Raw genomic sequence first — 24,468 nt, forward strand, 5'->3', positions numbered from 1 at the left:
GAAAGAGAGCAAGAGTAAGGAATAGAGGGTATGAAAAGACAGAGGAAAGATAATGAATACGTATCTGTGTGATGTCATTTATTCCATCCCCACCAGGCTTGTATCAGTCAAATGTTCTGCCACAGTGGCAGGCTCAGCCCTCTGGTTTATGTCTGAACAACACAGCTCTTCCACAAAGCCCACTGGAGAGGAGGAGGCTAGCTGATGGATTACTTCCCACATGCAATCCAAGCACAACCTAACCTGTTTTAGCCTGGTAATTTACAATGTGAACCTTTGTTCCTCTGTCTCTGACAGTCCTGCTTGTCGTTTACAGTCCTACTTGGAATTAGCTCCTTGATTTCCCTCCTTTTTATTCCGATACAGCCAGGCTGTCAGTGTGAACCCTTTATGAAAGCCTGACATCCCCCTGTCTGGTCTCTCTCTCTCTCTCTCTCTCTCTCTCTCTCTCTCTCTCTCTCTCTCTCTCTCTCTCTCTCTCTCTCTCTCTCTCTCTCTCTCTCTCTCTCTCTCTCTCTCTCCTCTCTCTCTCTCTCTCTCTCTCTCTCTCTCTCTCTCTCTCTCTCTCTCTCTCTCTCTCTCTCTCTCTCTCTCTCTCTCTCTCTCTCTCTCTCTCTCTCTCTCTCTCTCTCTCTGACAGACAGACGCACAAAAACACACACAGACAGACACACACACACACACACACACACACACACACACACACACACACACACACACACACACACACACACACACACACACACACACAGACACGGCCTTTTCCTAGTAATTTAAACCAGGGCTCGCTTCCATTCCCTGGTTGGACACAGACTAGCTCCTTCAGTCTCTGTGTGTATACCTCTCTTCCTCTTGTCTCTGTACAAATGTCCATCTTGTTTTAAACAGGGTCAGTTGGCTAATCATATCAGTGTAAACCAGTGGTCACCAACTGGTCCAGTTCATGTTTTTATTCAGCACTGTCAACACTGTTTTTATTCAACACTATTACAAAACATAAAGCGCGCTTCTCCCTACTTCCACTCGCGCTTCAGCTGCAATGAATGTGTAGCCAAGTGTATCGATACCACAGGAGGTTGGTGACACTTTCATTGGGGAGGACGGGCTTGTAGTAATGGCTGGAGCGGTATCAGCAGAATGGTATCAAATATATCAAACACATGGGTATCTTTCTAGAGCTCCAACTTTCCGACCTGAAGATCACTGACATCATGATTTGACCTAGTTTTTTTTCCAAGTTCCCAGTTGTTTTGAAAGCACCATGACCATCAGATGCAGGTAACATCAGTCCAGTAAAATAAAAAAGCAAATTATTTCAATTTATACTCAGCTGTGCCTCGCACATCAACTTATCTATTATGTTATGAAAGCTTGAGTTTTCAAATATAATTTGGTCTGAGAAGAACAATATTGGCAGGCCAGGTATATAGCCAATATGCTGGGATAATATATTAGGCCTACTGCACAAACCTCATTCCTACAGAACAGTTTTTATTAGGTTAATGTAAATAAAAAATATGTGTTTTTTTTTAAATCTGAGCGGTAGATCTCGGCTTGCTTTTTGACTGCGATAGTGATTTTGACGCAGAAAAGGTTGGTGACCACTAGTGTAAACTCTTGAATAGGAAAATACTTTCACATCCAATTGGAGAAGTGGAGCCAGTGTAACTGATGTGAAATGGCTAGCTAGTTAGCGGGGTGCACGCTAATAGTGTTTCAATTGGTGACGTCATTCGCTCTGAGACCTTGAAGCAGTTGTTCCCCTTGCTCTGCAAGGGCCGTGGCTTTTGTGGAGCGATGGGTAACAATGCGTCGTGGGAGGCAGTTGTAGATGTGTGCAGAGGGTCCCTGGTTCGAGCCCAGGTAGGGGCGAGGAGAGGGACGGAAGCTATACTGTTACACCAGCGGCCCAATATAAGCCGGTTTCCAAGTATGATGACTAGAGCTCTTCTGAGTGGAGAGTAATGGCTAACAGGCAATAAGCCAATTAATGTTATTACAGATATGAACCAGTTTCAAAGAGAACACCAAGAGAGACTAATAAACCAAACACGTGCAGCATTTAACATAAACTTCATTCCTCGTTAAATGTTATACTGCAGAACAATAGAAAACACATCCTGCTCAGACTTTGGTATCTGTCAGAGCATCCATTTTAGCATACAGTTCTGTTCCTTCTATGCAGTGAATCCTATTACATATGCTGCTAAATGCATTAGAACATCTATGAGGATGTTTCAGAGATAAGGAAACATACTTTAACCTACAGAAAGACACAACATTGCTTAAATGGTCAGTTTTCAAATTTGTCTTCAAAATATAGCCATATTAAATACCTCATCACAGTACTTCTGTAAAACAACCAACTGCCAAGTTGGGAATTATGTCAGATAAATGAAACGTGAAGTGAAAGGTTGAACATTTTGGAATTTGGGATAAGTTCCAGCGGTCTCCCTGGCAGAGTTACTGAGGTAAAATAAGGATTTTAATGTAGCAGGATTATCTTAAATTAGTCCAATTCAGTATACTGAACTTAAATAAACAACCAGATTAATAGTGTACACTTGAAAAGGTTCAGGAAAATCTGAGTTGAGGTAATGTTTTGCAAAAAGTGTCATTGTAGTGCTGCAAAACCCACGCAGTCTGATGCTGGAACATGTAGTGTCCTACGTGCCAAAGAAAGGCAAAAATGTGGTACTCATGAGTACGCTGTGGCCAGGAACATCAAAAAACAGAAATCAGAATTTATTACAATGCCACAAAATGAGCGGTGGACAAGGTAAGTGCAGGTAGGGTAGACAGAACAGGTAAGTGCAGGTAGGGTAGACAGAACAGGTAAGTGCAGGTAGGGTAGACAGAACAGGTAAGTGCAGGTAGGGTAGACAGAACAGGTAAGTGCAGGTAGGGTAGAAAGAACAGGTAAGTGCAGGTAGGGTAGACAGAACAGGTAAGTGCAGGTAGGGTAGACAGAACAGGTCAGTGCAGGTAGGGTAGACAGAACAGGTAAGTGCAGGTAGGGTAGACAGAACAGGTAAGTGCAGGTAGGGTAGACAGAACAGGTAAGTGCAGGTAGGGTAGACAGAACAGGTAAGTGCAGGTAGGGTAGACAGAACAGGTAAGTGCAGGTAGGGTAGACAGAACAGGTAAGTGCAGGTAGGGTAGACAGAACAGGTAAGTGCAGGTAGGGTAGACAGAACAGGTAAGTGCAGGTAGGGTAGACAGAACAGGTAAGTGCAGGTAGGGTAGACAGAACAGGTCAGTGCAGGTAGGGTAGACAGGACAGGTAAGTGCAGGTAGGGTAGACCAAAGTGTTTAGTGGTTGCAGGAATGTTCAGCCCTGTTCCATCCCTTTGTGTAAATTTATTAATGCAAATATGCCCAATAGTTATCTATTTTAACACGAAATATCTGATAAGAAAATGTATATATGATTGCATTCTAAGAAAAAGTGAAATTCAACAATAAATGCAATGCCTGAATTCCCACCAAAATCACTGAACTCCATACATTATTTGTCTATGTCAGTAAAAAGTCAAAATCTGATGGATTATAAAAAAATAAAACATTTGCAGTATTTTCATCTATTGCCCAACTCTTGCATTTATTAGAATTGCTATGATGATTTCTACTCGACGGAGGTGCAACCATAAGACAGAGCATTGCCTGTATTTGTACTTCTCCAAGTTGGAAAAGGGGCTAGCATGTTCATGGGTTGCACCTCCGTCACTAGGTTGGATCGTTGCGATTTCTAGAAACGTTCTACAGATCCTGCAGCATATTGATGTTTGGCTGATGGTTGATGCCAAGTCTTTCTGAATGGGGGCTAATGACTGTTTCATCAAATGTACACTATAATGGCTTGGAAACATTGCTGCTTGGACATTGCTGAAGTAGATTAAAACAACTTTGTCATCATTATGATGTGGTCAAGTTTACTTTAAAGAGATGGCAAGGTTGCCATGAGCTAGCAAAGTTAATCAGAAATACAGTTAAAGTCAGAAGTTTACATACACTTAGGTTGGAGTCATTAGAACTTGTTTTTCAACCACTCCACAAATTTCTTGTTAACAAACTATAGTTTTGGCAGGACGGTTAGGACATCTACATGACACAAGTCATTTTTCCAACAATTGTTTACAGACAGATTATTTAACTTTGTGGCGAAATCCTGCACTTAAGTGCGCTGCCACTTTAAGAGCGCATGAGCAGTAGGAAGGAGGAGATAAAAGAGCTCATTAAGCTCTATTGGAGAGAGCTCTTGTTGGCGCGACAGTTTGGTTTGTGTGTGCTATGCTGCAGAGTGTTTTTTTGTTTGTCTTCACCGTATGTGGTTGTACAGTTTTTTTGGATCAATCCTCGGTGTGATCGCTCGATGACGTGGTTGTTCTCATTTGGGACCGCGATGGTTATGGATCAAATGGATTAGTAGCAACATTTGTTGCGACGCATTCAACTACAACCCAACATACCATCGGACAGTCAGACCAAGCCCTCTCTTTCTCTCTTTCTCTTCACGCTATGTTCCAGTGCTTTACACTGCAACCGACTCTATTTCCTAAGTACATTGAAGTTTCATTGGGGCTGGACTAGTGTGTATATGAACACCACACATTCATACCCTCTGCACTCCTTCCCAGGAAGAAAATACAAACTATTGCAAATCCTCTGTGTGATGACTGGGTTCATTCATTATTGTATGAAGTTGCTGTTTATTTGCTCTGCCATTATTGTTATATGAGGTATGTTTGGTGGGGTTACCAAGAATTGTGGAAGGACTGATGTGATGTGGGATCTATAGGGTGTGTATTCTTTTTTTCTCTCCGCTGGCTATCTGGTCAACAGGCTACACTCTAGGCAGTCTCTTCTGTTGATGTGTGTGGGTCTGGTAGTGGTACTCTCGCTGTTCTACTATTTTCCTTTCGGCAGGGTTAATACCTGCCTGGCGCCCGAACAAAATCTTCTTTACCTTTCTCTAATTAATACCGCTACAACTTATACAACTTATTGCATCCAAGATGGCTTAGCAGTTCAGACGTCATTTCTGTTTCGTATTGTCGTGTCCTGTATATATATATATTTACACCTTTCTTCGCATATCTTTTATATATTTTATTATCCAAGAACTCAACTACAAAAGCTTTCCTGCAAAAGCTTTCCTGCAACCCGCTTCACCAATTACAAAAAAGTATTATTTACCTCAAATCTGAAAATCCACCGTGGAAGCTAGCCAGGGGCTAATTCAGAAGCTAGCCAGAAAGCTAACCAGAAGCTATCCGATAGCTAGCCAGAAGCTAATCTGTAGCTGCCCAGAAATTAGCCGGTCTGCTGGCTAGCGTTGGTGTTTCAGCTGCCCACGTTTTGTGGTCATCAGCTATTCCTTTAGCTCGATAATCTACCGGCACTTTTGTGCAACGCGACTCGGACCGGAGCATTCCGGGACTTTTTTTCTCTCAGTTTCCCCGGATTTCAGCCGCAGGCTCTGGACATTTGCAGCTAGCTAGCTGCAAACCGTGTGACTATTGGCTTACGTCGATCCCGGAGCAAACTCAAATCATTCCGGAGCTAGCCAGCTGAGGAGTTCCATCAGCCATTCCTGGGCTACAGTCACCTATCCGGACCCGTTTTTTTATTTTTTTATTATTATTATAATTTTTTTTTTTGCTGCAGATACGGAGCCCCACCGGGCCTTCACGACTGACTGCCGACGTTATCTGCCCGAGGGAGTTATCCAACTGGCACCTCCGTCCCGACGTTACCTGAACGCTCATCTGGGGCCCGCTAACCGTTAGCTGTCTTATCGGCTGCTATCTGAATAAGTATATCGGACAATTATTATTATTATTTATTTAGTTTTATTTTTTTCTTGGGTCACTATATCTATTTTGCCAATTTGGATTGATCCCCTCTACCACACGGAACCTCACTAACCTACCGACGGAAACGCACGAGGTATCTACAAATAGACTTCCATACTATGCTATCTTGCTACCGATAGCCATCTACCCGGCCAGCTGTCTGGATCGCCGTGACCCCAACCAACCTCTACTCACTGGACCCTTATTGATCACTCGATTAAGCATGCCTCTCCTTAATGTAAATATGCCTTGTCCATTGCTGTTCTGGTTAGTGTTTATTGGCTTATTTCACTGTTTTCACTTTCAGCCTCTAGCCCTGCTCACTATACCATATCCAACCTCACAGTTCCACCACCCACATATGCGATGACATCACCTGGTTTCAATGATGTTTCTAGAGACAATATCTCTCTCATCATCACTCAATACCTAGGTTTACCTCCACTGTACTCACATCCTACCATACCTTTGTCTGTACATTATTCCTTTAAGCTATTTTATCGCCCCCAGAAACTTCCTTTTACTCTCTACTCTAGAAGTTCTAGACGACCAATTCTCATAGCTTTTAGCCGTACCCTTATCCTACTCCTCCTCTGTTCCTCTGGTGATGTAGAGGTGAATCCAGGCCCTGCAGTACCTAGCTCCACTCCTATTCCCCAGGCGCTCTCTTTTGATGACTTCTGTAACTGTAATAGCCTTGGCTTCATGCATGTTAACATTAGAAGCCTCCTCCCTAAGTTTGTTTTGTTCACTGCTTTAGCACACTCTGCCAACCCGGATGTTTTAGCCGTGTCTGAATCCTGGCTTAGAAAGACCACCAAAAATTCTGACATTTTCATCCCCAACTACAAGATTTTCAGACAAGATAGAACGGCCAAAGGGGGCGGTGTTGCAATCTATTGCAAAGATTGCCTGCAGAGTTCTGTTTTACTATCCAGGTCTGTTCCCAAACAATTTGAACTTCTACTTTTAAAAATCCACCTCTCTAAAAACAAGTCTCTCACCGTTGCCGCCTGCTATAGACCACCCTCTGCCCCCAGCTGTGCTCTGGACACTATATGTGAACTGATTGCCCCCCATCCATCTTCAGAGCTCGTGCTGCTAGGCGACCTAAATTTTAACATGCTTAACACCCCAGCCACCCTACAATCTAAGCTTGATGCCCTCAATCTCACACAAATTATCAATGAACCTACCAGGTACCACCCCAATTCCGTAAACACGGGTACCCTCATAGATATCATCCTAACAAACTTGCCCTCCAAATACACCTCTGCTGTTTTCAACCAAGATCTCAGCGATCACTGCCTCATTGCCTGCATCCGTAATGGGTCAGCGGTCAAACGACCTCCACTCATCACTGTCAAACGCTCCCTGAAACACTTCAGCGAGCAGGCCTTTCTAATCGACCTGGCCGAGGTATCCTGGAAGGATATTGATCTCATCCCGTCAGTAGAGGATGCCTGGACATTTTTTTAAAATGCCTTCCTCACCATCTTGAATAAGCATGCCCCATTCAAGAAATTTAGAACCAGGAACAGATTTAGCCCTTGGTTCTCTCCTGACCTGACTGCCCTTAACCAACAGAAAAACATCCTATGGCGTTCTGCATTAGCATCGAACAGCCCCCGTGATATGCAACTTTTCAGGGAAGCTAGAAACCAGTATACACAGGCAGTTAGAAAAGCCAAGGCTAGCTTTTTCAAGCAGAAATTTGCTTCCTGCAACACAAATTCAAAAAAGTTCTGGGACACTGTAAAGTCCATGGAGAATAAGAACACCTCCTCCCAGCTTCCAACTGCTCTGAAGATAGGAAACACTGTCACCTCCGACAAATCCACTATAATTGAGAATTTCAATAAGCATTTTTCTACGGCTGGCCATGCTTTCCACCTGGCTACCCCTACCCCGGACAACAGCACTGCCCTCCCCTCTGCTACTCGCCCAAGCCTTCCCCATTTCTCTTTCTCCCAAATACAGTCAGCTGATGTTCTAAAAGAGCTGCAAAATCTGGACCCTTACAAATCAGCCGGGCTAGATAATCTGGACCCTTTCTTTCTAAAACTATCTGCTGAAATTGTTGCCACCCCTATTACTAGCCTTTTCAACCTCTCTTTCGTGTCGTCTGAGATTCCCAAAGATTGGAAAGCAGCTGCAGTTATCCCCCTCTTCAAAGGGGGGGACACTCTTGACCCTAACAGCTACAGACCTATATCTATCCTACCCTGCCTTTCTAAGGTCTTCGAAAGCCAAGTCAACAAATAGATTACCGACCATTTCGAATCCCACCATACCTTCTCCGCTATGCAATCTGGTTTCAGAGCTGGTCATGGGTGCACCTCAGCCACGCTCAAGGTCATAAACGATATCTTAACCGCCATCAATAGGAAACAATACTGTGCAGCCGTATTCATTGACCTGGCCAAGGCTTTTGACTCTGTCAATCACCACATCCTCATCGGCAGACTCGACAGCCTTGGTTTCTCTAATGATTGCCTCGCCTGGTTCACCAACTACTTCTCTGATCGAGTTCAGTGTGTCAAATCGGAGGGTCTGTTGTCCGGGCCTCTGGCAGTCTCCATGGGGGTGCCACAGGGTTCAATTCTTGGACCGACTCTCTTCTCTGTATACATCAATGATGTCGCTCTTGCTGCTGGTGATTCTCTGATCCACCTCTACGCAGACGACACTATTCTGTATACTTCTGGCCCTTCTTTTGACACTGTGTTAACAACCCTCCAGGCGAGCTTCAATGCCATACAACTCTCCTTCCGTGGCCTCCAATTGCTCTTAAATACAAGTAAAACTAAATGCATGCTCTTCAACCGATCGCTGCCTGCACCTGCCCGCCTGTCCAACATCACTACTCTGGACGGCTCTGACTTAGAATATGTGGACAACTACAAATACCTAGGTGTCTGGTTAGACTGTAAACTCTCCTTCCAGACTCACATCAAACACCTCCAATCCAAAGTTAAATCTAGAATTGGCTTCCTATTCCGCAACAAAGCATCCTTCACTCATGCTGCCAAACATACCCTTGTAAAACTGACCATCCTACCAATCCTCGACTTCTTTGATGTCATTTACAAAATAGCCTCCAAAACCCTACTCAATAAATTGGATGCAGTCTATCACAGTGCCATCCGTTTTGTCACCAAAGCCCCATATACTACCCACCACTGCGACCTGTACACTCTCGTTGGCTGGCCCTCGCTTCACACTCGTCGCCAAACCCACTGGTTCCAGGTCATCTACAAGACCCTGCTAGGTAAAGTCCCCCCTTATCTCAGCTCGCTGGTCACCATAGCAACACCTACCTGTAGCACGCGCTCCAGCAGGTTTATCTCTCTGGTCACCCCCAAAACCAATTGTTCCTTTGGCCGCCTCTCCTTCCAGTTCTCTGCTGCCAATGACTGGAACAAACTACAAAAATCTCTGAAACTGGAAACACTTATCTCCCTCACTAGCTTTAAGCACCAGCTGTCAGAGCAGCTCATAGATTACTGCACCTGTACATAGCCCATCTATAATTTAGCCCAAAAAACTACCTCTTTACCTACTGTATTTATTTATTTATTTTGCTCCTTTGCACCCCATTATTTCTGTCTCTACTTTGCGCTTTCTTCCACTGCAAACCAACCATTCCAGTGTTTTTAGTTTTTATTTTACTTGCTGTGTTGTATTTACTTCGCCACCATGGCCTTTTTATATTTTTATTTATTTATACATATATTTGTTTGCCTTCACCTCCCTTATCTCACCTCACTTGCTCACATTGTATATAGACTTATTTTTTTTCACTGTATCATTGACTATATGTTTGTTTTACTCCATGTGTAACTATGTGTTGTTGTATGTCGAACTGCTTTGCTTTATCTTGGCCAGGTCGCAATTGTAAATGAGAACGTGTTCTCAATTTGCCTACCTGGTTAAATAAAGGTTAAATAAAATAAATAAATAAATAAATAAATAACTCACTCTATCACAATTCCAGTGGGTCAGAAGTTTACATACACTAAGTTGACTGTGCCTTTAAACAGCTTGGAAAATTCCAGAAAATGATGTCATGGCTTTAGAAGCTTCTGATAGGCTAATTGACATAATTTGAGTCAATTGGAAGTGTACCTGTGGATGTATTTCAAGGCCTACCTTCAAACTCAGTGCATCTTTGCTTGACATTATGGGAATATCAAAAGAAATCAGCAAAGACCTCAGAAACAAAATTGTAGACCTCCACAAGTCTAGTTCATCCTTGGGAGCAATTTCCAAACGCCTGAAGGTACCACGTTCATCTGTACAAACAATAGTACACAAGTATAAACACCATGGGACCATGCAGCCGTCATACCGCTCAGGAAGGAGAAGCGTTCTGTCTCCTAGAGATGAACGTACTTTGGTTCGAAAAGTGCAAATCAATCCCAGAACAACAGCAAAGGACCGTGTGAAGATGCTGGAGGAAACAGGTACAAAAGTATCTATATCCACAGTAAAACAAGTCCTATATCGACATAACCTGAAAGGCCGCTCAGCAAGGAAGAAGCCACTGCTCCAAAACCACCATAAAAAAGCCAGACTACGGTTTGCAACTGCACATGGGGACAAAGGTCGTACTTTTTGGAGAAATGCTCTCTGATCTGATGAAACAAAAATAGAACTGTTTGGCCATAATGAACACTGTTATGTTTGGAAGAAAAAGGGGGAGGCTTGCAAGCTGAAGAACACTATCCCAACCGTGAAGCATGGGGGTGGCAGCATCATGTTGTAGGGGTGCTTTGCTGCAGGAGAGACTGGTGCACTTCACAAAATAGATGGCATCATGAGGCAGGAAAATGATGTGGATATATTGAAGCAACATCACAGGACATCAGTCAGGAAGTTAAAGCTTGGTCGCAAATGGGTCTTCCAAATGGACAATGACCCCAAGCATACTTCCAAAGTTGTGGCAAAATAGCTTAAGGACAACAATATTAAGGTATTGGAGTGGCCATCACAAAGCCCTGACCACAATCCCGTTGAAGATTTGTGGGCAGAACTGAAAAAGCTTGTGCGAGCAAAGAGGCCAACAAACCTGACTCAGTTACACCAGCTCTGTCAGGAGGAATGGGCCAAAATTCACCCAACTTATTGTGGGAAGCTTGTGGAAGGCTACCTGAAACGTTTGACCCAAGTTAAACAATTTAAAGGCAATGCTACCAAATCCTGATTGAGTGTATGTAAACTTCTGACCCACTGGGAATGTGATGAAAGAAATGAAAGCTGAAAGAAGTCATTCTCTCTATTATTCTGACATTTCACATTCTTAAAAAAAGGTTCAATTAATAAAAAAGACTGCATTGAGTAGAACGCTCAGTTGGGCATCAGTCCTAAAACAAATGTTCAAAACAATGTTGTGATGAAACGTGGACAGACAGCTGTATGGCACATTGTGTGTCCACAAATACACAGGCCTTTCCAGATGGAGGCCATTGTCTCAGTAGAGTTTTAATGGCTGATATCTGAGATTAGATTACCAGAGAATGGCCAAGCTAAAGCCCACTGCTGAGAGAACCCGCTATATGAAAACACTATCAATCACATAGAATGTCTCCGATCTGCATGACAGCACAACTGCTCTCTGGGTCAGTATAGTAGAGGATGTGGTTTGACCTCCAATGGGGTAGGTCAAAACACCCATTGATAATAACAACATAAGAAACATGCAAGGGTTTAATAGGGGTTCAGGAAGACGGTGATTAAATATTAACCTGTCTAGGATGAGAGTGCCGCTAGCGGCACTCCCCCCCCACCCCCACTGAAAAACCAGTGCCGCGAAATTAAAAAAAAAATGTTTTTTTAAATATTTAACTTTCACACATTAAAGTCCAATACAGCTAATGAAAGACACAGATCTTGTGAATCCAGCCAACATGTCCGATTTTTAAAATGTTTTACAGGGAAGACACAATATGTAAAGATGTACATCTATTACCTAAAAACACATTAGCATAATCCACCATCTTTTATTTGTCCACCAACACCAGTAGCTATCACCAATTCGGCTAAACTAAGATATTTATAGGCCCTAACCAAGAAAAAAACTCATCAGATGACAGTCTGATAACATATTTATGGTATGGGATAGGTTTTGTTAGAAAAATGTGCATATTTCAGGTAGATGGCATAGGTTACAATTGCACCCACCGTCACAAATGGACTAGAAAAACTACATTGAGCAACGTGTTTACCTACTTACTAATCATCAAACATTTCGTAAAAATACACAGCATACACTAATCGAAAGACACAGATCCTGTGAATACAGACAATATTTCAGATTTTCTAAGTGTCTTACAGCGAAAACACAATAAATCGTTATATTAGCATAGCACATAGCACATAGCAGCCCAGCATTGATTCTAGCCAAAGTGAGCGATAAAAGTCAACATCGCCAAAATATATTAATTTTTTCACTAACCTTCTCAGAATTCTTCAGATGACACTCCTGTAACATCATATTACACAATCCATATAGAGTTTGATCGAAAATGTTTATATTTAGCCACCAAAATCATGGTTAGACAATGTGAAATGTAGCCAAGCTGGTGAGAAAATGTCCGTGCGCCACTTAGACAGTGATCTACTCTTATACATAAATACTCATAAACGTGACTAAAAAATATAGGGTGGACAGGGATTGATAGACAATTTAATTCTTAATACAATCGCGGAATTACATTTTTTAAATTATCCTTACTTTTCAATACAGTTTGCGCCAAGCGAAGCTACGTCAAAAAACATGGCGTCCTAAGCCACTAACATTTTTCGACAGAAACACGATTTATCATAATAAAAATGTCCTACTTTGAGCTGTTCTTCCATCAGTATCTTGGGCAAAGGATCCTTTCTTGGGTCCAATCGTCTTTTGGTGGAAAGCTGTCCTCTTGCCATGTGGAAATGCCAACTGCGTTCGGGATGAACTGGAAGCGTGCCCAGCAATTCAGAGCGTTTCAGAAATAAATGTCCCAAAATCGCACTAAACGGATATAAATTGCTATAAAACGCTTTAAATTAACTACCTTATGATGTTTTTAACTCCCATAACGAGTAGAAACATGACCCGAGTAATATTACTCCCTCCACTAATGCTTGGAACAGGTGCGGGTCGGTGTCCTCTAGGCGCATGACGCAGCTCCAAAAGAGTGACTAGCCTCAGGGTTTTTTAATTTGTAGTGCCTGTGAACGCGCAATCGACCCCATTCAAATCGTCATCACGTAAAGGCATCCAGGGGAAGACATAAGCAGTGTCCGTATACTCATAGCAATAACAGTGCCCTTTTAACTGACTCCAGATCAGGGGCCAAAATTTCTGAAATCTGACTCCATGTCAGGGAAATTGCTGTAGAATGGGCTCTGTTCCACTTAGAGACGAAATTTCAACTCCTATAGAAACTATAGACTGTTTTCTATCCAATAATAATAATAATATGCATATTGTAAAATCAAGGATTTTGTGGGAAGCCGTTTCAAAAATTACACGATTAGCATAAATAGTCACAACAGCGCCCCCATCCTCAACTTAAGAGACTTTCCAACTCTACTTCAACAAAATAGTGTTTTCTACAGCCCAATGCCCATGATATCATTCATCAACAAGGGACCTTTACAGTACCTGCTGATCTACAGTATCTGCTACTGTTGCATCATTCAGCAATCAGGTCTCCCTATAGCCATATGCCAATGTTGCTCTTGGCTGCACCGCCTGCAGTCATTTCACTTGTGAGAGCAGCAACCAAAGTCAATCCTGGCCTTAAACTGAAAGCTTTTCCTACTGTAAAATGGGAGTAGCAGCAGTAACATGATGCTGTGGTCTTTTCAATTAGGCTGCATAGCATCTATCCCCAATACTGTGATGGTCACACAATAGAACATTGTATTAACCCTTGTGTGGTATTCAGGTCTGTGGGACCCATTTTTAATGTTTACTAAAGAAAAATGATCAAATTAATTATTTTTTCAACCTAAGACTCATTGGCCTTGGCTCATTTTCTGTGAAGAACATGTAAAATAACACATGTTCATTGAGTGCACACTGTGCACCCCCCTGCAGGTGCATATTACATACAGTATGTGGTGTTTGGGTCCACTGGACCCGAGGTTGATAAAAAAGTGTAGAAAAGTGTGTGTGTAGGTGAAAACAAGTAAAAATGAAACAAAAAGGTTTGCTGTGTGCCTTCACCCTGTCTTCCTCCTCCCTGGGCCTGCTGTTTCAACAAAGCACCAAGAACCTGTCTGTCTCCCTGCCTGTCTCCCGCACTCTCCTCTCCTCACACTCTTTACCCTTTGTAGTGTGTGAAACTACACAATGTCTTGCGGGAACCTACACAATGTTATTACAATCCATTATTTCGATACATTGTAAAACATGCAGTATTTTCCCTCACTCTACCCCAGCCAGGTGCAAATTGGGGGAGGGACTCAACAAATAAATAGCTTTGCATGTCTGCTCCTTACCACAATCAATCAGTATGTCAAAAATAATCTCTGATCAGAGGACCTTAGAAATAATGTTTGTAGAGAGAGAAGCTAGTGTGGAAGGAGCATCTTTCACTTTGGAAGATGAAGAATTTTCCGAATATGAGGATCATGTCTTTGTCAATTCGGAGTCTGACAGTGAGTTGGAAGAAGAGGATGAGATTGACCCTCAGCCAGCCCCAGGACCAGCCCGTCAGCAGCCAACCCCAGGACCAGCCTGTCAGCAACCAGCTCATCAGCAGCCTGCAGGAGGAGAAATATGTATATAAAAAAAAATGCCCAAGGAATGAGCCACCCTGCATAGCTGTCAATGTGATAAGGATGCAACCAGGGCCGGTGGCGGTTACTCATGGACAGGACATAAAGTCTTCTTTTGAACTGTTCATCCCAGTCACAATCCAGAAAATCATTCTGGACTGCACTAATTTGGAGAGAAAGCGTGTTTTTGGAGAGCGATGGAATGAAATGGACCAAACTCATTTACATGCATACTTTCGGGTTCTTATCCTTGCTGGTGTTTTCAGATCCATTGGGAATCCCTGTGGGATGCAGAAACTGGCAGAGAACTTTTCCGTGCAACAATGTCTCTGGAAAACCTCCACATTATTTCCAGGATTATTCGCTTCGATAACCGAGACACCAGACCAGCTCGGCGGCAGAGAGACAAGCTAGCTGCAATCAGGTCAGTGTGGGACAAGTGGGTGGACCGCCTCCCCCTGTTTCACAACCCTGGGCCCAACGTTACTGTTGATGAGCAGCTTATACCATTTAGGGGACACTGCCCCTTTAGGCAGTACATACCGTCTAAACATACAAAATATGGAATCAAGATCTGGGCTGCCTGTGATGCTGCTTCATCATATGCGTGGAACTTGCAAGAGCCCCTGAGAATAACCAAGGGATGTGGGTTGTCCTGGACGTGACACAGGGACTCCGTGGCCACAACGTCATATGAAATAACGTTTTTACTTCGCACAAGCTGGGACAGGAGATCCCCAAGATGAAGCTGACGATGGTAGGAACAGTACGAAAAAACAAGCCAGTGCTCCCAACTCAGCTGTTGAATACACAGAACAGGCCTATCAATTCCTCTACATTTGTGTGCACGGCCTACACGTGCCAAAGAAAGGCAAAAATGTGGTACTCATGAGTACGCTGTGGCCAGGAACATCAAAAAACAGAAATAATAATTTATTACAATGCCACAAAATGAGGGGTGGACAATTTAGATAAGCTGGTGACTGGCTACAGCTGAAAAGAAGAACCCTACGATATTCTTCAACATCTTGGACATCTCGGTGTACAACCCGTTTGTCATCTGGATGGCCTTGAACCCAGATTGGAACAGATGGAAGCTCCAGAGGAGATGGCACTTTCTCTAGGAGCTGGGCAAGGCATTGGTAAGACCTCAAATCCAGAGGAGGCAACATATCCCAAGGACCCCAGCTTCTGCAGCCATCCTGAGGAGGATGCTGGTGCCCCATCCGTCCGGCCCACAGAACCAACAACTCCAATCCCGGAAGTAAGTGTGAGTGATGTTGTTGCATGTGTGTGTCTGACTCTCCTACCTTGGCCTGCTGTAACTATATATGCGAGTGTGTGAGATGTTAGTAAAATTCCTGAACTAAGTGTTTTCATCATTCTAGATTGCAACCGGTAGCAACAAGAAGAAGCACTGCGATGTGTGTGGACCCAGGAAGGACAGGAAGACACAGTACACATGCATCAAATGCAATAAATACATTAGCAACACACACACAGTAAAACTCTGTCCCTCATGTGGTGTGTAGACCGGCCTTCATTTGTGTTCAATGGGGCTCATTTATCATTTCCATAAAATACTGTATGTAACATTTGTCCTACGAATTTGTTCAAATCAATAAACATCAATAGTGATGAAAACCTTGTTTCATTTATATTTGTTCAAGATAAACATGATTTTTTTTACACCCATGTCTTGATTATAATAGATTTTTGTTTACATAAATCACATTTTATTTAAAAAAAACGAATAGCCCTTTTATAAATCAATGTGATCTATCAGAGGTAAATGGCAAATATTAATCATGTATGCTGTCTATATTCCTTGTAATTGATATCAGTCAACATATAAATATTAAGTGTTAAGTATTTTTACTAAAATTGTTATGGCTGTATTGTTTTAAAAACCCAATAATGTTGTGGGTCCAGACCCTCAAACATTGGGTGAATAACAAAAACATGAACGCCACACAAGGGTTAATTATGAATATAAAAATGACTCATATTATAGAAAAAAATATCCTTTGACAACCTCCACTGGCTCCACCAGGCTTTCTGTCTAACCACTGTGTCTGTCTCATTTCCTGTCCCATGCAGGGCCATGGAAGGACTGCCTACAGGCCCTTGAGGATGGCCACACGGCCAGTGGCATGTACCTGGTGAAGCCAGAGAACGCCAACAAACTAATGCAGGTGTGGTGTGACCAGAGACACGACCCTGGTGGCTGGACCGTCATCCAGAGGAGACTGGACGGCTCAGTGAACTTCTTCAGGAACTGGGAGACTTACAAGGTATGTAAACAGCCCCACACTAAGGCAAACTCATTTAGTAAAAGGGGGAGGCAGGTTCTATGTAGTACTGTGTCTGTATGCTGAACATTGGCTGTAGTTCGAAGTGAAACAGGTGACTTATGTCTGGTGTGTCTGACGTTAAAACGATATAAACTAATAAATAAACTAAGTAATTGTTGAGGTTTGAGGAGAATGGTCCCTTGCACTGCCTGTACCTACAGGGTTTTGCACCTGTCAGTCACACCCCTGGCCGATGACTCATACCATCCGTCAACATGAGTTGGGTCTTTGTGAAATTAGTCCACACAGGACCCATACAGGCTTAATGAGAAACGTGTGGATGAAAAGCTGCCATACTGGAAATAAATGCCACAATATAAATATTGCCCACTGAAAAATTATTCATGGTCCATGAAAATGATTTATATTTACATCATAGCAATGGTTTGAGGAAAAATATATGTCTGAATTCAGGTAGCTACACAACATTACACAGGCAGTCAGGAGGACAGCATGAAATACTAAGGGATGAATATTGCTAGTGGGGAATGAGGTGAAAAGGGTCTGGCTAGTGTAAGGATCTAAAGTACTTGTTACGGCTGTCTAATTCCTAGTCCTCGGATGAGGAGAAGGAGTAAGGGTCGGACCAAAACGCAGCGTTGAATGAAGACATAATGAATATTTATTAACGACAAGACGAACACGAAAAAACACTTGGAAAATACAAAACAACAAAACGACGTAGACAGACCTGCACTTGAGAACTTACATATACACGAAGAACGCACGAACAGGTACAGACTACACAAACGAATGAAAACACGAAAGAGTCCCGTGTGGTAGACACAGACACAGGAACAATCACCCACAAACAAACAGTGAGAACAGCCTACCTTAATATGGTTCTCAATCAGAAGAAACATCAAACACCTGCCTCTAATTGAGAACCATATCAGGCAACACATTTAACCCCACATAGAAACACATAACATAGACTACCCACCCAGCTCACGTCCTGACCAACTAAACAAAGTTAAACAAAGGAAAATAAGGTCAGGAACGTGACAGTACTGCAACAAGGCAAAACAATTTGAGTGCAAACATCATAGGGCAGACAGACAATTTGCAAGAATCTTGTTTAAATCCTTGCCAGAGAACTTTCCAAGACATTTACAATACACATTAAAACACATGGGAATTAAATGTGTACAATTGCCAGATCTTCCCATGATTCAAAGCATGTGCAATGTAATGTAAAACATATCACATCCAGTCACCTGTCCTGGCACGGAACTGAGGCAGAACAGTCCAGACCAGCACACATCTTGTAGATCCCCCATTCTCCTCTACAGGCCATTAAATCATTTTTTAAATAATTGCAAGACAGTGAAGTTCTGACCACTGAATACTGGCTATGGTGTAGTAGGCTCATGGGCTATTTGCTGGTACCTTCCCTGACAATAAACAACACTCTAAGACAGATTCATATTGACCTTTACTGTCAGAGCATCTAGAGGGACTGTTTATCTCAGTACTTCCGGGGCACCGACTAGAGAAGAGGCTCTGAATTATCCCCCAGACCTCAAGACCAACTGCTTTCAGCTGAAGGGACTTGTGTAAAGCCCATCATGCTGACTGTGTTGTATGTATTCTCCCTTTGCCCCTCATAGCAAGGCTTTGGGAACATCGATGGAGAGTATTGGCTGGGCCTGGAGAACATCTACTGGCTGACCAACCAGAGGAACTACAAGCTGCTGGTGACTCTGGAAGACTGGTCTGGCAGGAAGGTGTTTGCAGAGTATGCCAGCTTCAGGCTGGAGCCTGAGGCAGACTTCTACAAGCTCAGGGTGGGCCGCTACCATGGCAACGCCGGAGACTCCCTCACCTGGCACAATGGCAAACAGTTCACTACGCTGGACAGAGACCATGATGCATATACAGGTAGCACACACTCACTCAGTCACGTTGAAACAGAAACACGAGATAACTTTTCTAGTGTTCTGAGTTCTGACTCAGTTAACTAACAATTAGCCTAGTCCATACTGTAAGCCCACAATACATTTTTGTTGAGATTCTACAATGTTGTCTAACTGATATTTGCTTCAACCCAGGTAACTGCGCCCACTACCAGAAGGGAGGCTGGTGGTACAATGCATGTGCTCATTCTAACCTCAACGGAGTATGGTACAGAGGAGGACACTACCGCAGTCGCTACCAAGATGGAGTCTACTGGGCTGAATTCAGAGGAGGTGCCTACTCCCTGAAGAAAGTATCTATGATGATACGACCGAACCCAAACACCTTTCATTAAATATCCATTAACAAGACAAATTAGCCCCTTTTCAAAACGACTTCCTCTCCACAAAAACTTAAATTCAAACAACAACTCTTGAACTCTGAAATAAAGGCATCTCACCCAGCTAGATCAAGAAGATGATGACATAGAAAGTGCAATATCTAAGCCTCAGGCAGGACTCTTGGAAGAGCAATAAAGGAGAAGCAGGGTGCATCCTGTTGCTCCACAGACAAACACATGTAACGGTGTGGCTGTATGCTTGCTTCGCTCCCTTTAAATTTAGTTCAAATGTGTCTGTTTACTTAACTTTGAGCAAAGTGCACTGCTGCCTTAGAACTGATGGTACGGTGTGATTCATATGGGAGGAAAAGAGGAGAGCGTATGTCAGTTCACAGTGCTCACACTAAGTAGCTTGGGATAGCAATCCTATATTGTAGTCCGTATGTGTTATAGTGCAGAACATAATTTTATGAGAATGAAGATGACACAGGACAATATATCCAGTGACTAGCATTATGGTGTTTAAATCAAGCTCTTCAGGTGAGTAATTTATAGGAAACAATAATCACATTTCTTAAACCATGGTATAGACAGGTACTCTTAATATGTTAGCCATTATCTTTGTCAACATACACAATCAAATGTCTACCACCTATGTAAAAGGGGGAATAGATACAATAGTTTGCTCTAGTACTGGTACTGTCAACAGTTATGACCTGATATCTGGCTTACAAACTCAAAGTAAACAATGATTTAGATCATTCCACTAAACATACTGCTAGTGTGGCGGAGTGCAAGGTACAGGGAATAATGACAACTCACTTAATCATACAGTGCATTCGGAAAATATTCAAACCCCTTGACTTTTTTCACATTTTGTTACGTTACAGACTTATTCTAAAATTAATTAAATCGTTTTCCCCCCCTCATCAATCTACACACAATACCCCATAATGACAAAACAAAAACAGGTTTTTAGAAAGTTTAGCAAATTTATACATAAAAAATAAAAAAATGAAATATCACATTTACATAAGTATTCAGACCCTTTACTCTACTTTGTTGGAGCACCTTTGGCAGCGATTACAGCCTTGAGTCTTCTTTGCTATGATGCTACAAACTTGGAACACCTGTATTTGGGGGAGTTTCTCCCATTCTTCTCTGCAGATCCTCTCAAGCTCTGCCACGATTGGATGGGGAGTGTCGCTGCACAGCTATTTTCAGGTCTCTCCAGAGATGTTCGATCAGGTTCAAGTCCAGGCTCTGGCTGGGCCACTCAAGGACATACAGAGACTTGTCCCAAAGCCACTCCTGCGTTGTCTTGGCTGTGTGCTTAGGGTCATTGTCCTGTTGGAAGGTGAACCTTCACCCCAGTCTGAGGTCCTGAGCACTCTGGAGCAGGTTTTCATCAAAGATCTCTCTGTACTTTTCTCTGTTCATCTTTCCCTTGATCCTGACTAGTCTCCCAGTCCCTTCCGCTGAAAAACATCCCCACAGCATGCCACTACCATGCTTCACTGTAGGGATGGTGCCAGGTTTCCTCCAGATATGACGCTTGGCATTCAGGCCAAAGAGTTCAATCTTAGTTTCATCAGACCAGAGAATCTTGTTTCTTATGAGCGGAGTTCTTTAGGTGCCTCCAAGCGGCGCTCGTGCCTTTTACTGAGGAGTGGCTTCCGTCTGGGCACTCTACCATAAAGGCCTGATTGGTGGAGTGCTGCAGAGATGGTTGTCCTTCTGGAAGGTTCTCCCATCTTCACAGAGGAACTCTGGAACTCTGTCAGAGTGACCATCAGTTTCTTGGTCACTCCCTGACCAAGGCCCTTGTCCCCTGATTGCTCAGTTTAGCTGGGCGGCCAGCTCTAGGAAGAGTCTTGATGGTTCCAAACTTCTTCCATTTAAGACCGATGGAGGCCACTGTGTTCTCTGGGGACCTTCAATGCTGCAGACATTTTTTGGTACCCTTCCCCAGATCTGTGCCTCGACACAATCCTGTCTCAGAGCTCTACGGACAATTCCTTCGACCTCATTGCTTGGTTTTTTGCTCTGACATGCATTGTCAACTGTGGGACCTTATATAGACAGACGTGTGCCTTTCCAAATCATGTCCAATAAATTGAATTTACCACAGGTGGACTCCAATCAAGTTGTAGAAACATCTCTTTGTTTGATCAATGGGAACAGGATGCACCTCAGCTCAATTTCGAGTCTCATAGCAAAGGGTTTGAATACTTACGTAAATAAGGTATTTCTGTCTTTGTTTTTTTTATACATTTGCAAAAAAAAAAAAAATAATAGTTTTTGCTTTGTCATTATGGGTTATTGTGTGTAGATTGATGAGGAACACAAAACATTTAAACCATTTAGAATAAGGCTGTAACGTAACAAAATGTGGAAAAAGTCAAGGGGTATGAAATCTTTCCGAATGCACTGTAAGTCTAGATGGTAGAGTGATATTCTATAAAATATAATGGTTACCTGCAGCAGTCATATTTAATATTACTTTATGACATGAAACCTCAAATGTAAGGCCAGGTATTAATTTGCTTGCAACAAAGCAACCAAGCAATGTATGTACTGTATAAATTAATTGTTGGTGTAAATTGAGCCAACACATTTTGTCTGTACATAAAATATATTTGTAATATAACGTAACAAAGCTAACATGTATCACTATACAGTTGCAATAAACAATGTGCAGCTTCTTTGAGAGTTTTTCTGTAGTACAGACACAACTGTAAATGTATATTCTATTGTATTACCTTGTATCTGTTCACGTGTCTTGGATCTAGTATTATAGGCCATAAACACACATAGAGAGAGAGCGAGAGAGAGTAATGCTCAACATGAGCTCCTGATATATTTCATATTTTTTTGTTTTTAGAATGAGATAAAAACTCTAATCGAAAAAGAATTCCAGACAAGAAGTGATGAACAACAACTCTATTCATTCAGAATAGAAAAAAAAGTAACTTTGCGCCTCAACTTAAGAAGTTTTGAGTATAGCTAGCTAGCTACACAACAAAGACCTAGCCAGCAGACTAACAAGCTAGCCAGAAGAAACGAGCTAGAACAAACCTAGCAAGGGCAGTTAATACAACTACATCAAACGACCAAACTGAGTGAGTAAACCAAAAAGGAGCACGGACTAACTTTAAACGTATCTTCTGTTCTTTTGTATGAGGATTTGTCACTCGTTTAGCTGGTTTTTAAACTAAATTAGTGCTAACAGCAGACGAACAAATCGGTTGCCATGGCAACGGGGCAGCAGAACAGCGCATCAGTAGTAGCGGAGCCCACAGGCACCATGTCGCCGCTCGCCCTCAGCGCAGAATCCATTCTCTACCCTAAAGAGGCCAAACATGACACAATGAGGAAAGCTTTATACAGAAACTACTAAAGGGGAGGCGAGAAACCCTTTTTGCAGACCTCTACAAAAACGGTGATGTGAGTAATGTCATCTTCCTCACTGACCAGCCAAATGCATGGCGCTCAGCAGTGTGCTCTCACTACCCATCCATAAAGAAAGAGGGAATCTGTAATGGGTGGAAGCTGAAAATCAAAGAGACAGACGACCCTGACAGCACCATGATAACAATCAACCTCTACAAGACTGGGACTGGTAGGTAACATTAGGCTGTTTGAAACAGACTTTCAGACCATTAAGGAGTTAATGGTTACCTGCAGCAGTCATATTTTAATATTACTTTATGACATGAAACCTCAAATGTAAGGCCAGGTATTCATTTGCTTGCAACAAAGCAACCAAGCAATGTATGTACTGTATAAATTAATTGTTGGTTAATGGTTACCTGCAGCAGTCACATTTTAATATTACTTTATGACATGAAACCTCAAATGTAAGGCCAGGTATTAATTTGCTTGCAACAAAGCAACCAAGCAATGTATGTACTGTATAAATTAATTGTTGGTGTAAATTGAGCCAACACATTTTGTCTGTACATAAAATATATTTGTAATATAACGTAACAAAGCTAACATGTATCACTATACAGTTGCAATAAACAATGTGCAGCTTCTTTGAGAGTTTTTCTGTACATACAGACACAACTGTAAATGTATATTCTATTGTATTACCTTGTATATGTTCACGTGTCTTGGATCTAGTATTATAGGCCATAAACACACATAGAGAGAGAGAGAGAGAGAGAGAGCAAGAGAGAGTAATGCTCAACATGAGCTCCTGATATATTTCATATTTTTTTGTTTTTAGAATGAGAGAGAGAGAAGGACACCACCAGTGACATGCCCTCCCACAAGACAAACTCCACCAGCACCACCCTCACCCCTACTCTCCCCACCCAAAAAGGCACATCCAGCACCTCTCTTCCCACCATATTGGAGGACACGACCCTGGAGGAGAGCGACCCCCTCAGTGCAGGGCAGGCTCAGGCCCTCCTCACCACCATGGCTGCCATGAGGGATGAGTTCACCAAACTGGAGGGGGAGGTGGTCCTGCTCAGGGAGAGCGTGAGCAAACAGCAACCAGACAACTACACCTTAGAGGAGCTCCTAACCAAGGTGAGGATAGAGCAGGACAGCAGCCTTGCAACACAGCTGAAAGAGGTTCAGCAAGAGAGAGACGGACTCAAGAGAGAGCTGGCTGATCTAACAAAGGAGGCGAGAGAGCTCCAAAAAGACAGGCAGAGCAGCAATAAGGAGCTGACCACACTAAGAGAGGAGCTGCAGGAGAGAAAGAGAACAGAGGAGCAGCTAGATCACCACCATATGACCAGCCCTCACACAGCAGAGGAGCCCAGCTCAACCAGCCAGACTTCCCCAGCCCTGCCTGCTGCACCCCTCCTCCCCAACCCACAGAACAGCCTCCCACTGACAGTGGCACCGACACAGACCAGCCACACCCCAGCTCCAACACCCACCAACCCCCCCCCACCCCCCACCCCCCCAAATGGGAAGTATGTTCAGGAGAAGAAACTTTTCCATAGATAAAAAATGAGAAAGGTGTGGTGCCCAACAACGCAGAGTGCCATGGAGCTGCTTGATAAGGCCCATCTCGGGTCGCCAAGCCACATAATCATACATACCGGAAGCAACAACCTGCGTGCTCAGCAGGAGAGGGTGGCGACCTCACTACGGGGAGTGATTGAGAAGGCCTCCGCAATCTTCCCCAACTCAAGAATCGTAGTGTCAACCCTTCTACAGAGGAGGGACTTCCACCCTGCCACAATCCAAAGAATAAACGCCAGCCTATCCCGGGACTGTGCCCTGC

General features: G+C 43.0%; 1 protein-coding gene across 4 annotated transcripts in view; it reads left to right on the forward strand.

Moving 5' to 3' along the window:
- LOC129853499 (angiopoietin-related protein 2-like) overlaps positions 1-24,123 on the forward strand; it is a 36,075-nt gene extending 11,952 nt beyond the window's left edge. Inside the window, exons 3-7 of one of the 4 annotated variants that reach the window (XR_008759133.1) lie at positions 16,728-16,921; positions 18,592-18,862; positions 19,033-19,757; positions 22,695-22,839; positions 23,452-24,123. Coding sequence is in view for 2 of the 4 variants with exons in the window: in XM_055919610.1 (XP_055775585.1) it covers positions 16,728-16,921; positions 18,592-18,862; positions 19,033-19,232 (665 nt within the window). In the remaining 2 variants the exon portion in view is untranslated. Of the gene's footprint in view, positions 1-16,727; positions 16,922-18,591; positions 18,863-19,032; positions 23,258-23,451 lie in introns of those variants that run through there. The other 3 variants (XR_008759134.1, XM_055919610.1, XM_055919609.1) reach the window with 3 other exon arrangements.
- Positions 24,124-24,468: the final 345 nt, after the last annotated feature.

The sequence above is a fragment of the Salvelinus fontinalis genome, chromosome 4 (assembly GCF_029448725.1).
Source record: "Salvelinus fontinalis isolate EN_2023a chromosome 4, ASM2944872v1, whole genome shotgun sequence".
In the NCBI taxonomy this organism is placed as follows: Eukaryota; Metazoa; Chordata; class Actinopteri; order Salmoniformes; family Salmonidae; genus Salvelinus; species Salvelinus fontinalis.